At 33.8% G+C, this 13,700-nt stretch overlaps 1 protein-coding gene and 1 long non-coding RNA gene across 7 annotated transcripts in view; one reads left to right on the forward strand and one right to left on the reverse strand.

Moving 5' to 3' along the window:
- The window catches only part of LOC108694465 (fasciclin-1), a 315,697-nt gene that overhangs the window by 17,901 nt on the left and 284,096 nt on the right, over window positions 1–13,700 (reverse strand). For 4 of the 6 annotated variants that reach the window (XM_018203996.1, XM_018203995.1, XM_018203998.1 and 1 more), the window contains 2 exons: window positions 10,173–10,415; window positions 9,769–9,804 (listed from right to left, as the gene is read on the reverse strand). The exons of 1 other annotated variant lie outside the window; for it this stretch is intronic. In XM_018203996.1, coding sequence (XP_018059485.1) covers window positions 9,769–9,804; window positions 10,173–10,415 — 279 coding nt within the window. The remainder of the gene's footprint in view (window positions 1–9,768; window positions 9,805–10,172; window positions 10,416–13,700) is intronic. One more of the 6 variants, XM_018203997.1, reaches the window with a different exon arrangement.
- Window positions 1–13,700, forward strand: part of LOC108694468 — a 27,127-nt gene that overhangs the window by 8,547 nt on the left and 4,880 nt on the right. The window contains exons 3-4 of the long non-coding RNA XR_001932083.1: window positions 3,749–3,754; window positions 4,505–4,511. This is a non-coding gene — a long non-coding RNA (uncharacterized LOC108694468). The remainder of the gene's footprint in view (window positions 1–3,748; window positions 3,755–4,504; window positions 4,512–13,700) is intronic.

Raw genomic sequence — 13,700 nt, forward strand, 5'->3', positions numbered from 1 at the left:
GTTATTAGAAATATAAATTTTATTTCTATAATTACTATTTATATGATACAGTTTCGAATATATTAAACTATAAACAGAATTTTGCTTAATTCTGGTACCACAAAAATATTCGGACAACAAGATATAATATTATAAATATCTATAAATGAAATGATAATAATTTTTATATTTTGTTGGATAATTTTTTTATTTAATAACATGCTGCAAATATTTAGGCATGTTAAGAATAATTTTTGTTAAATAATTTGTAATGGACGTTTCCATTTCCTCTTTTAATCGAAATTTTAATTCTTCTTTTGATCTTGTAGGCATAATCCGAATGTTACGATCTAATAAATTTCATAAATTTTCTATGGGATTTAAATCTGGTGACTGTGGTGGAGGATGTAATACTTTTGGACAGTTGTATAATAAATATTCTTGTACTATTCGCGACTTATGTTTTGGATCATTATCTTGATAAAATTTGAAACTTCCTCGTATATTCATATTATTAGCACTTTTTATTAAATTGTCTTTTAGAATACTTAAATATTTTTTATTCAAAATTCCGTCAATGAAAACTAATTTCCACTCCTTTACTTGAAATACAACTCCAAATCATTAAACTTCCATCGCCATGTGTCATAGTTGGCTTCAAATTTTTCAGTTTGAATTCTTCGTTTGCTTTTCCTCCATATTATTTTCCGTCCGTCAGATCCAAAAATATTAAATTTGCTCTCATCAGCGAATATTACATCATTTCACCATATTTGTTCTTTAGAAATAAATTCCTTGGCGAAAATTAATCTTTTCTTCTGATTCGCTTCATTTATGAACGACTTTTTACAAGCTACTCTACCGTTGTAATCACTTTCTTTTAATGCTCGACGGATATCTGGATATACTTATTCTTTGTATAATTCTGAAGCCAATTTTGTAGGACTTAATGCAGGATTTACTTTTATTTTTCTAATAATTTTACGTTTATCCCATGAATTAATTAAGTAATTTTGGACATCCTTTCTAAGGTATTGATTCAATGCGATCTTCACAAACATATCTTTTTACAATATCTGCTATCGTACTCTTATTTAAAATTTATTAATTTACCGATCTCTGATTTGTCATAATGAAAAATAACAAGTTGACGTTTATCAAATGAACTATTTTTGCCTTTACATTCAATTTTCACTGTTAACTTGTGTGATCTCGAGGAAATTAGGTTAATTCAATTTAACATGAAATAACAAATCACATTTTGTATGACAAATCATATTTTGTATGACTTACTTCACGATAAACAAGTAAGAAATAAACTAACTTGATTTCCGAGGGTCAGTAAATATAAAATATATTGAGTGTCCGAATATTTTTGCAATTCTAAAATTAAAGATTAACTTATTTAATATTTTTTACATTGAAAACTACATTAGTTAAATAAAGAAATTAATGTTTTTTTACATTCATAATGAGCGTTTATAATCCAATGATTAAAAAAACTGTAAATTTCTTAATCCTATAAAAACTATTTCAAAAATAGTTTCTCTATTATTATGATGTCCGAATATTAATGCGAATATCACTGTATATTTTTCTCACGAATGCTTAAGAAGCGCCTATTATAATTTTAGCATGAATTAATGAGAGGTTAAATTACTACTATAAATTATAAAAGTATGTACATGCTGTACAAATTTTTGCACTTACAAGGAGAACATCAGACGTGGCTCGATTTTTCCTAAATTTTATATCTCAGCAAATAAATTGACGTTATCTATTGTTTTACATCAAATGTCATCATGCCGTCTTTAACGTTAAAATTATGTCAAACTAACGTGTTTGCTGGGATATAAAATTTAGGAAAATCGGAGACCACCATGTCTGATGTTCTCCTTGTGAGTGCAAAAATTTGTAACGTACAGATAGCATGTACATTTTTATAGTTTTTAATCGTTTTCAAGTCGAGGAAGTTTTGATGAATCCAAAGCAAATTTGCTATCGAAATTGAACGGGATGGAGGTGAAGGGAAGATTTTGAAACATCCTAATCAACGGGCAGTCACGCGGTGGCGGCCATGCGAAAATGTCACGCCGCGCAGATACCGGTCGCGTTGTTTCCGATTAAGAGCGATTTACCCTTTGTTTACCATGATTAATATATACACCCATTGCGTAGTGCATGAGGTTCTGGAGAGTCAATATTGGTACGCACATCCGTGTAGTGCGTGCGGCGCAGTAAATAACGGCAATATTATCGATCGATGTGCTGTGTAACAACCAGCAATTAGCGAATCGGCATTAACGCACCTGTTCGTTGCGTTCGCGCGCACGCTTTTATGATAATCCATTCGCAAATTAATTAATAACATCGCTTCGACCCCCTGTCGCGCCGATGTTACCGCAACGATATTAAATCCTGTCCGTTTAACTGTTTCTCATTTTCCCACGGAATCAATGATGAGATTTAGAATCTGATCGCAAACCGCGTCCACCGCATGATTTTTTTCAACCTTGCGTGACGGTTCACGTCGCATGTTGATGAACCATAACGAATGATCGTAGAGTGATCGCATCGTATTCTGCATTGCTCGCCAGCCGAATGTTTATTTATACTGATCGAACGTTAATTTATTAACGAGCGGATGGAGTAATTAAAGCCAACATCCCGTATTGGCGCTGCTGAATGATTGAAGCGGCTCGATGGATATTGAAGTGTAATTAGCTGTATCGGAGATTTCGCGTAATTGCGTTCATGGCTCGGGGAGTCGACGTTGAGGACGATATGGCGCGGTGTGATCGAGATATTGGCGAATTTGGAGCGCGCTAGATTTGTACTAGTGGTAATTATTAATTTTACTGTGTACTGACATTCCTCTCTCTCTCTCTCTCTTTCACGCACACACGCACATTTTATCTCTCTCTTTCTCCCCGGCTATCGTCAAGCTCGTAAGTCACCGCCGCTGCTTTCCCACGAATCCGATCCAACTGGAAAATTAATGCGGGCGCGTTGCCGCGTTGAAAACGCTCGTTCGCCGTGCGGCCATTCATCGGCACACTTCAACAGAGAAAGATCTCGATATCAGCGAACGTGAAACTACGATCGATTCGGCGAAACCGAGAGATATCGCGCTGTTTAGGAAAAAAACTTCTGTAACGTTCCGTTTTCAATTTTTTTGTGAAAGATCTGGAATCTTATGCTCAAAAAATATCGTGATATGAAGATATACTACACATTGGAAAAAGAATCAGGTTGCACTATTTGGAATTCTGGTAGAAAATAAATAACAAATACGATAGAGAACGCCGTCACGATCAAAGTTAGATGTTTCGAATAATACAACATATATTCTTTTTATTAAGTAAATTTATTTCAGATAGAATAATTGCGTTAATTTTCGGACTTTCAACACAATCAGTTTGAAACGCTACTACTTTCTCCTAAATTAAATTAGAAAAACTGTAAAGAACTTATTCCGAAAAATAATCTCAGCCAGGAAATAAATCAATCAGAGATTTCTGGTTAAATCTATTAGAATTCTAATCAAGATAACTAAATGTTTAATTATAATGATCATAGAATTCTAATTTATATAATTATTATATAATATATTGATTTATTCATTTTTAAGAAATTTTTCTTATATAAGGAAATAATCTATAATATACGTAACGTATAATTTCTCTCGCTAATTAGTGATTTTTATGACAAATATTACCAAAATCTCAGCGGTCAAATAGTGAGAACGTCTGTGAATGGAATACAAAAGATCCGAGTTCAAATCCCGACTGAGGTAATATTTTTCACAAAAAATTAAATTATTTATAGTTCTTAAGATGCTTAGATCAGCATTAAATTAATTATTAATATTTTTCTAAGATGCTTAAGTAACATCAAAAATTGCTTGTCAATTTAATACGTGATATTACTAGTCTAGTTTTGTTCATGATTACGTTTCCAGACCAAAAAAGATTCGGCGCGCGGTTTAGAAATTAGATACATATGGTAGAATTAGATATGTATATAAATTCACTTTGAAATATCGAAGCATTAAGATTCGCTTTAACCGAAAATTTATTTCTCTTAATTGATTTATTCTCATCAGTCTAATACTAATTGTAATTGCAATGTACATTATAGTATATATTTTTATACATTTTCATATGTGATATGTTTCGAAACTATGGTCCCGGTTTTACTTTATTATATCTATCTTTTCAGAAGATTATCAAATATTCAAAAAAAGTCTGTCACAGATATTTTCCCGCGGAACTCGAGTGCGTACGATGCTTTAGCGAACTTCATTTCGTCGATTTATGCTTAGCGAATGCGGCGCCCATCAATATTCATTGTTATTTGAAGCTCAGCAACGGAGAAATGAATTAGATTACCTTTGCCAAGCGGGACCGAGCGGGAAACGCTTCCAAAAAGGAATATCCTCTCGCGGCTGCCGCGAAGTTGTGTGTCGAAATTGAATTCCTCGCGACCATCTGGATGCAGAAGTTTCGGAAACTTAACCGAAGAGCGCGGGAGTTTCGAAAATAATACATATTATATATCGGAAACACGTATCGATTACGGATACTGTAGACAACCGTGTACCACGACGACGAGAAAACAGAGGACGTTCCGTCGACGCCGGAAAGGAAACGTTGGAAAGCGCGGGACGCAACGCTGCTTTACATTTCTTTCGCTCCACGAGTTTTCCCGCAGGATATTAGACGCTATCCCACTTCCAAGCGTTCGCAGAGCACACTTCGTGAAATAAGAAGGTAATATTCGATTATTCTGGTTTACGATCCGATTCGCTATTTATAACTACGATAAAAGTAACGAGAGTTCAAGGAACTTTTGAGGAATAACGTTCGACAGGAGGGAATTTGTTACATAATATCATGGAATTTTTCACTCAAAAACTTAATCCTAAAATGCGCTACCGATATTGAGTATTGCTATCGATATGTAAATTTTAAGTACATATAATAAAAAATATTTTGTATTGGAAACGATCCGCTCAAGTCTTTATTAAAATTATTCAAATCCTTGTTAAGTTATTTGAGTATTGACTTAATATAGTTATGTTATTTAAAGATTTTGATGTTCAACCTTTTTTTATCAAAATGACATTGTATCAAAATGACACAATGAGAAAATGAACAAATAACATAAAAATAAAGTTTTAAAACGTCCAAGATGAATGAATGAAATGTATATTAATTTAAGGTATCATAAATGCTAATTTTACTGAAAAAAATATACTTCTATATTAGTTTTTTTTATTAGTTTTTTTTTTTAGAAATCGTGTCGATATTATCTTTTTTTGTATTCTCTTATTACAATATTTGTAATCTCCTATAAACATATTTCTCTTATGTTAAATTAATCAAAAATTTGAGTGGATCATTTGGAATGCAATTTAAGTTAAATTAGATACATTTTTTTCTAATAGTGTAAGATGAATAAAATATCTTGTCAATTTAACTAAAATATCATAAATACTAATTTTATTGAAAAAAAAAGTACAGAATTTACTTACAAATTCTGTCAATATTATCTCTTCTTTTGTTAATTTCTTTTATTTAATATTTGTATTACTTTCTTAATTTAGAAAATGGCGCTTATAACATTTTGCTTTGGCATGCTTTATATAATATATGGATCGAATTTTTTAAATCTTGTTTTTCTGCTTGTTCTAGTTTTTTTTTAACATGATAAATAGGACAGATTTAATATGACAGATTTAACACTTCTGATTACTAAAGACATAATTTAGCGTTCAATGATCTCACTCATTTGCATATAAAATGTATGTATCAATAGCCCGTTCTAAGGTTAATTATTATTATATTAATCTCAGTTATAAAGATATTCGATTAATTCAAATATGATTTATGGAAAGGAAAAATTTTAATCGAAAATTGGAAACAGCTTTAATCAGAATTGGCTTCGTTCCTTTATCATATATGAATATTAGCAGAACGGATCATTATATATCCGATTCCGATGCTTGGTTTGTTTGGAAACTGTAAAGCGATATCGCGAGAGTTTCCATCGTGATATCACGTCGGTGTATTTTCCGACCGAACATTTGCGTGATGCAATTCGTCCATGATTCTGCCTACGTTTTCGTTTCCTCCCTTTTTTTTTTCGTAAACCCGCGAGGCGCAATCGGCCGGGCATGATTTTTCACTATGGATTTGCGAGACGCGTCGCACCGCGGCGGCACCCTATAAATTCGACAGTGCGTATAGATAACAAGCAAATCTGCAAACAATGTTGCAAAGCCAATAAACTCAGCCATAGCCATACGAGAGCGTTTTCAGGAAGAAATTTATCGGTTTTGCGCGAGAATTACCCTAACGGTCCCTCAGCTCTCGCGTAAATTCGTATCGCAGGAAATGGCGTGTCACGCACGTCTATTTTTCGCTTTTACGTTTCTTTACGCGTTCTCTATAATACATAAAAAAAAAATACAATTTGGTAGTTCAGCAAAGCCTTCTGCGTGAGTTCAACATCTATAATCGTCTATAATGCATGAAGTAAGAAGTAAGAATAAGAAATTGACCAATTACAGTTAAATGTGAGAAAAATAATCGACTGTGATTGGTTAACTTTGTAATGTTTTTCTTACTCTATATATTGCAAACGACACCGCATAAGGATTCAATAAAAAAATTAAGCAATTATCAATATTATCACTAATTCAGTTAATTCTTTGCTATAAAAATTGCTAATGTAACAAGTTTTCTTCACTTTACACTCTAAATTTGTTACAGTGAAATTTCACTTCAAGAAAGTGAAAATACAATCACTCTTGAAAAAAAAGTAAAAATATTTTATCTTGAAAAGAGACAATTTTCACTTTTTTAACAGTGAAATTTCATTTCCAGAGTGAATTTTCATTTCAAAGAAAAAAATCTCACTCCAAAAAAGTGAGATTTCACTCTAAAAGGAGTGAAGATGGTAAAGATCGTCATATTTTTCAAGAATGCAAGATTGCATTTTCATCCTCTTGGAGTGAAATTTCATTGCAAGAAATTTAGAGTGTACAGCATCAACATTACACTTAGCTACACTGAGAAAAAATATATTAATTTTAATAAATATTGAATTCAATACTGCCAACTAAACATTTACTTAGAGTAAATAAATATTTGTTCAATAAAAAAAAAAGATTGTTAAATCAAATTAACATTTCTTGTATCAAATAAATCTTTATATTTAATAAATATTTAATTGGCAGTATTCAACTAAATATTTATTAAAATTGATTATATTTTTTTTCAGCGTAGCATTTTGTTAAAAATTTTGATCTATATTGGATTTTAATAGAAAATTATCTTTGTTATATTAACAAATTTGCTGTACTTTTATAACAAATATGATTACCCATAATTGTATTCAGCTGTACAACTTTGTTACTTTAATGTAGAAAACTGGCTATTCGTATATTACAGCTGTAAATTTGCTGTATCAATGAAATTTTTAGTTGTTTAAACAAATCTTTTTCTTCTGTGTGGATGTCGTTAATAATGCTAAAGATTAATGTATGAAATCGTGCACGCCGACAAAGAACAACGGCGTATGAGCGATTACACGTCTTCTGTTGATTTTTCCGACGCATTGCGATTATCGGTATTTGCCGGTTTTCCTTGATGTAATTGAGTTCTCGCGTGCGCTAACGAGACGTTTTCAGGCTACGCGGAAAACGCTTTGCGACGCGTATGATTGATAATGCGGATAACGTTGCACGTGCGATTCTAGAACGTCGATACGAAAAAAAAAGATGATAAGCGGACGAGCGAAAGATCCAAAATGCTGAAGCAATTACGAGATCAATAAAGAAATTGCCGTGCACGACCGATCGCGCCATGATCGTCTTAAATATGGTATAAACGGGATGAGAATATGGGATAAACGGGAGAAGGACTTGGGACGATTGCAATTTCGTCGCTGAAGACGTTCTCGATTCAGTAAAAATAAGCGAAGGCAAATGCGAGGGGGAAATACTACAGGGGCGAAAAGACGAGGTAGTGGAAATTCAGGAGCCGGTGGAAAATTGCCGAGAACTTTTTGTTATTCCGACGAAAAGTTCCGCCATGCTGATTGGATGATAATGAGCTTCGAAAAGTGCGAAAACGAACCGGCGTGCCAGTCGACTTTCAGCAAAGTTTATAAGAGCGGAACAGTTTCTGTGCATTGTTATGACGTCAGGCATCTCTTTCCTCCCGCATGAAATTTTTTTTTTATCTTCCAATTCACTTAATCCGAGAAAGCCGAATTTTCTTATCGCGCCCAACCAGGTGAGTTCGTTTTCGTTCATCCCCGCTGTCGCCTGAAGGGAAATTCGACTTCTCATAAAAATACGCAATTATCGTTACATCCTATTGTCGACGAAACGGCAGAAATCCATTCCGCGGACTGTCGAATCTCTCCGCAATTTCATTCGAATCGTGCGTTTCCCAGTATACGGGGTGATGGAAAAGAGTCTTTCGTCGAACGATACGAGTCGCTTGACGTTCTTGTGAATCACCTTGCCTTTTTTGCCAAAGATCTCATTATTTTGTCAGAGATCAATAATCACTATCAAACTTGTGATTGTTTTTTAGTGCTTTCACTAAAAAAAAAAAAAAGTAATGAAATCTTTTTTGTCAGCTGGTAAGCTGAGGATTCGATCCAAAATCAGAAGTTTCAGGCAGAAAATAGAAAATGTGGTAATCGTGGGACTGTTTTCTATATCGAGAAATGTAGGATTTAAAAGGATGCTGGAAAAGGATCTGTATAATACTTTTATTATACAGACTGTGACGAAACGCACATTTCGTACTTTCCTATTTTTTTCGTTTTCCTTATAGAAAAATCCTTTTTCAGAATAAAAGAAAAATAGCTGTGGGAAAACACACAAATCTATGTAAACAGAAATTATAAATTATAGTTTCATGTTACTAGGGTGTTTCTTCACATATATAAATGATTGCAAGTATATATTCAACAAAAAATTTTTTCCCTACATTTATATTTGAATAATTTATAAGACCATAATGAGACGAAATTATGATTTCGAAGCTTACAAGAGAACGGAAAAGTACAATCTACACTGAATCAAAATCATACGTATAATAAAATATTCATTAAATTAATGAAAATTGGTCCAATAAATTTTCATAATGATTTAGGTTATAAAACTATTACTAGAATTCATTGCAAGAATGAATATTTATGTAGTTATATAAATAAATTCAATTATTGTATCAATGAATTAACTGGACATTAAGTTGGACGTTGATTAACGATCATTCATTGGATCAAAAATAATCAAAATTTTTTTCAGTGTGAATGAATAATACATAATGTTTTATTTGGAATTAAAAATCTATTTTATCGACATCAATCAAGTTTGGTCGTCGCATCCTTTTAAGGGAATTGCGAAATAAAAATTATTGTTAAGCGGCGACGCATCAAATCTCGCTCAAATTTCAATGTAACTTTTCGGTCACCTTGTATACCGTTGTATCGCGGCAAGAATAGAAATCTCTTTGGCGTTCGATTACTAAAGCTATTGGCGGGACGAGATTTATTGACGCTATCGATTGCCGAATGCCCTGGTGCGGCGTGTTAGTGTTGGAAATGTTAGCTCGCATTCGTTTCGCGCTCGTAATACATTCAACATGGAGAAACGCATGAAAGCGGACAGTGCGAATAGATGCAGATAGAGTTTGCGAACAGTTTCACGCATAAAAAAGGAAAAAAAAATAGAGAACATTGAAAGCTGTATGAATCTGTAATTACCCCGACTTGTGACTTCCCGACGAAGTCTCTTGCTTTCTTTGGAAAAACAAAAAGAAAGGCTGGGTTAATCAATGTGATAATATACCTCCATGTGTATGATTATATCGATGTATATGTCGAGCTTCTGATGAAAATACGCAGAGAAGAGTCTCTCTTAAAATAAAACAATGTTTGTTATTTAAATTTAACAAAAAATTAAGTAAGCCTGATATGAAATGAATCTTATATTTTATGATTATATGTTTAGGTAATTAAACATGTATTTAAGCCCACATATGATTAGAGTTAAGCGCAATTAATATTTCAGGCACAATATTTTATTTAAGGACACAAGTGACTCAAAAACGAAGCCTGATTTTTATTATAATCTCATATTAATTTCGCAAAGAAAAAAACTGACTTACTTGACTGACGCTCTTGTCCTTGATCTTGTCGAGAGTTAGTCGCTCCTTGACATAGTGGAGTTTGAGGATTTCCTTCATGCGGTTCTTGTCCTGCAGCATCTGCTTCACGTTCGGCTCGTTCAGCGCTTCGTTGCTGGGCGCGAAGAGAGTGACGTCATGCAGATGACTGATGGTTGCCATAATGTCGTCCCCGAAATCGCGGATAGTCTCGTAAAACTTGTACACCGGTCCATCCTCCTTTTCCTACACGAAGAGAAGAGATTTCTGTCGATCGGTTACGCATTGCTCGCCGCGCCTCGGTACTACGAGGAGCCGTGTCGAAAGGAAAAAAAAAATATAAGACGCAAATGAAAAAAGCAAGAGAAAAAGAAAGAAAAAGAGGAAAAAAGAAAAAGTAAAGACATCGAGATTACTTATCGAAGAGGATCGGTGGCGTCCAATTTCGACCCGAAATCATCAATATTCCATTACGTGTTAATCAAAGAGGAGAGGATGGCATCTTACAGATTAAGGCGTAACGGAATTTTATATGAACTGAACGTCGAATCTCTGGGTGCCATTTACTCTCTAGAAAGAAACATTGGAAAGCGAGAAAATAAAAAAAGTTGGAGAGGACCTGGAGAGAAGTTGGACACGGTAGAGAAACATACTAAAGTGCGGTGCGGAGTTCACGAAGCTTCCGACTTTTCATCGCGTTCTCAGACGGTCCTATGTATCCCCGATGAAAATTTCTTTTCATATATTTAATCGTCCGTTATTCTCGAATCTAACTAAAATTTTTGTTCAAATAAAAGCTTCTAGAACTGATTACCGAATTCTGCGAGCTTGTAAACATCTAACGAGAAGACGTGAAAACCATGTAATCCTGGAAAATAAAATTCTTTGTGGGAAGCGACGATTACGCAGAAAGAGATACTAAAAATTCCCGAGAGATCACTTAAAATGAAAAATACTCGAAATTCAGAGGGTTGAGAGACAGAAACCGTTGCAATTAGATTGACGTAACGAACTTGAAACTCCGTGCAACTTGCGCCGCAAGGAAGAGACGGAATGAATTACTTATGGGAAATATACAAGGTGTAAGGGAAAAGAAAGCGTGACTAGGAGTGTTAGTCGTTCACGGAAGCAGCAACATTACGTGATGCACATAATTTTCTTCGCCCAAATTGCCCGGAGTGCCGATCGCGCTTCCTGTACAGACTGGAAGATCGTGTGGCACGAAAATTTTGGAAATTAAATTTTAATAACTCAAGGAAATTAAAAATAAAGTTCGAAGAAAAGATCCCGCACTAATTATATGAAAAATTAAGTCCTGAAATAAATTAATTTTTTACATAGTGAAGTTTATGTGGTGAATAAAAAATGTTATAAACACAAAGCTTAATAATGGAAAGTTCACTGTAAAAAATAATGTTTTATTCTTGTCCTCATGTTTTAAACACTTAAAGATGTTTCAGTTTTAAATTTTTTCAATAGACAAAACACTAAAAAAAAACTACTAAAATGCATAGTGTTTTAAATCCAAACACGTGGTTTTTGTCTATTGAAAAAACACCACGTTTGAAACTAAAACATCTTTAAATGTTTAAAAAATGCAGACAAGAATAAAACATTTTAATATTTTAAAATTAAACACATCTTTTTTCAGTGTTTTTGGATTGGTGTAGCAAAGATATAAAAACAATTATGATTTGTATTAGACCGATGAGAATAAGAGAAATAATGCAGAAAGGCGAAAAACTTTTATTCAAAAGCATCTTTGGTACACCATAGTTTAAAACTGTCTACTATTCAGCCTTATGTCTATGACATCTTTTGTTTATTACTATAAATTACATTATATGTAAAAACTAATTCATTTCACCCAATTTTCCATATATTTCGTGCGGGATCTTTTGGTTACAGAATGGAGATTTAAGGAAAAATGGCAAAAGAAATTTTGAAAAGGAAATCGATCTCGCTCAAATAAGCAAACGAAATTGGATATGGTACTTTAACTCTTGTTATGCGATTTTTCGATAATACCGTATCATAAAAGAAGCTGAAAATATCCCGATACAAAGTGACATGCCAATACTGCATCAATATCGGTACTGAAATATCAACTTTTTTAAAAACTAAAAAAAAATTTCTTTTTTTTTTAAATATCGAAGAATCATATTAAAAAATAGATGACAAATATTATTAATTTGTTTTTCTTTTCTCGTACAAAACCACAATTTCAGATGAATTTGAAAAATGTTTTAGGAAAGTACCAGGTAAGTCATAAATGGGTCGTAACTCGGCAAGTACTTGTTCTAAAGTATATGCGTTCTTTTGATAAATCTCAACTAGGGATCGCGTATTTTCTGATGAAATACGTGACTTACACGAGACATTTGAGAAGAAATGAAAAATTCAGACATGTAACTCGACAGGGAATGGTTAAGAGATAGATTTTCCTCCTTAAATATCTTGGTGAGGGAAGCACGAAAGGTCTTACAGGTCTTTCTCGTGAAAGACACGCTTTACGAGATATCGTAAAGAAACTACTGGATGTTAAAAATTTCGCAAAGTCGAGGAGAGTAACACAAAAGTTAAAATGGACATCCTCGTATCCTCGTACAACTCCTGTCGGATCGCATTACATCGTGAGTAGAAAAAAAAACCCGGAAAGGTAATTAACGAGCCCACAGTTTCGATGTGGTTTTCAGTCCATGTACGAGCTTAATGAGAGAGAATGACCGGAAAAAAGAAGGGAAAGGGGAGGATTTTCAGAATAAAATAAATCGCAGGATAAGGGAAATCTAGAAAACAATAGAGGAAATACAGGAAATTCGATCATCGTGCCGGAAAATCACTTTCGGGCGTTCTTGATTTATGCAACGCGAACGACGAAAGAGAGAAATAATTCCCACGGATTTTTCTACACCTGCAAATTGGAATGCATACAACTACTTTTCTAATCAAAGAGAAGTGAATGTCCATTATAATGCTGAAATCAAGAAGCGAAGTAAAGTCAAAGGAAAATATTTGAAAATGTATGTTTACTCCGAGAAATTCTCAGCGCCAATCGTTATGTCTCTCTCACTCTTTCTCTTTCTCGACGTATATGAGTACAAAATTACACGATTCTCATACCGGTCAGGTAATATTACTAAAAGGATGGAGTTTATGCACCCTCGGGTTAGAACAACATCGGCTTTCGAGCGAGAAAAATCTACGGAAGTCATTTCTCCCCTTTTCCGTGTCCGCCAAACGCCGCCGGCATTTCCCCCGTGGCACAAATCCTTCTCTTTTCCGAACCTCCTCACCGCTTTATTTCACCCCTCTTTCCCATTCTCCCTTTCATCCTTTTTGCTCATACCTCGTTAATCTCTCTTCAGGTTCGAGGCTTGAAGCCGATGGGAAAGCCGGGAAGTAACAAAAAGGAGGATTAACTAGGCATCTGAAGGCGTTGAGAGAGAAAAATATTGATAAAAAACTAAAAAGAGAGATGAAACTGACCGACAAAGATAAGAGACAGAAAGATATACAATATATATATAT

Source organism: Atta colombica, unplaced genomic scaffold (assembly GCF_001594045.1).
Source record: "Atta colombica isolate Treedump-2 unplaced genomic scaffold, Acol1.0 scaffold12, whole genome shotgun sequence".
In the NCBI taxonomy this organism is placed as follows: Eukaryota; Metazoa; Arthropoda; class Insecta; order Hymenoptera; family Formicidae; genus Atta; species Atta colombica.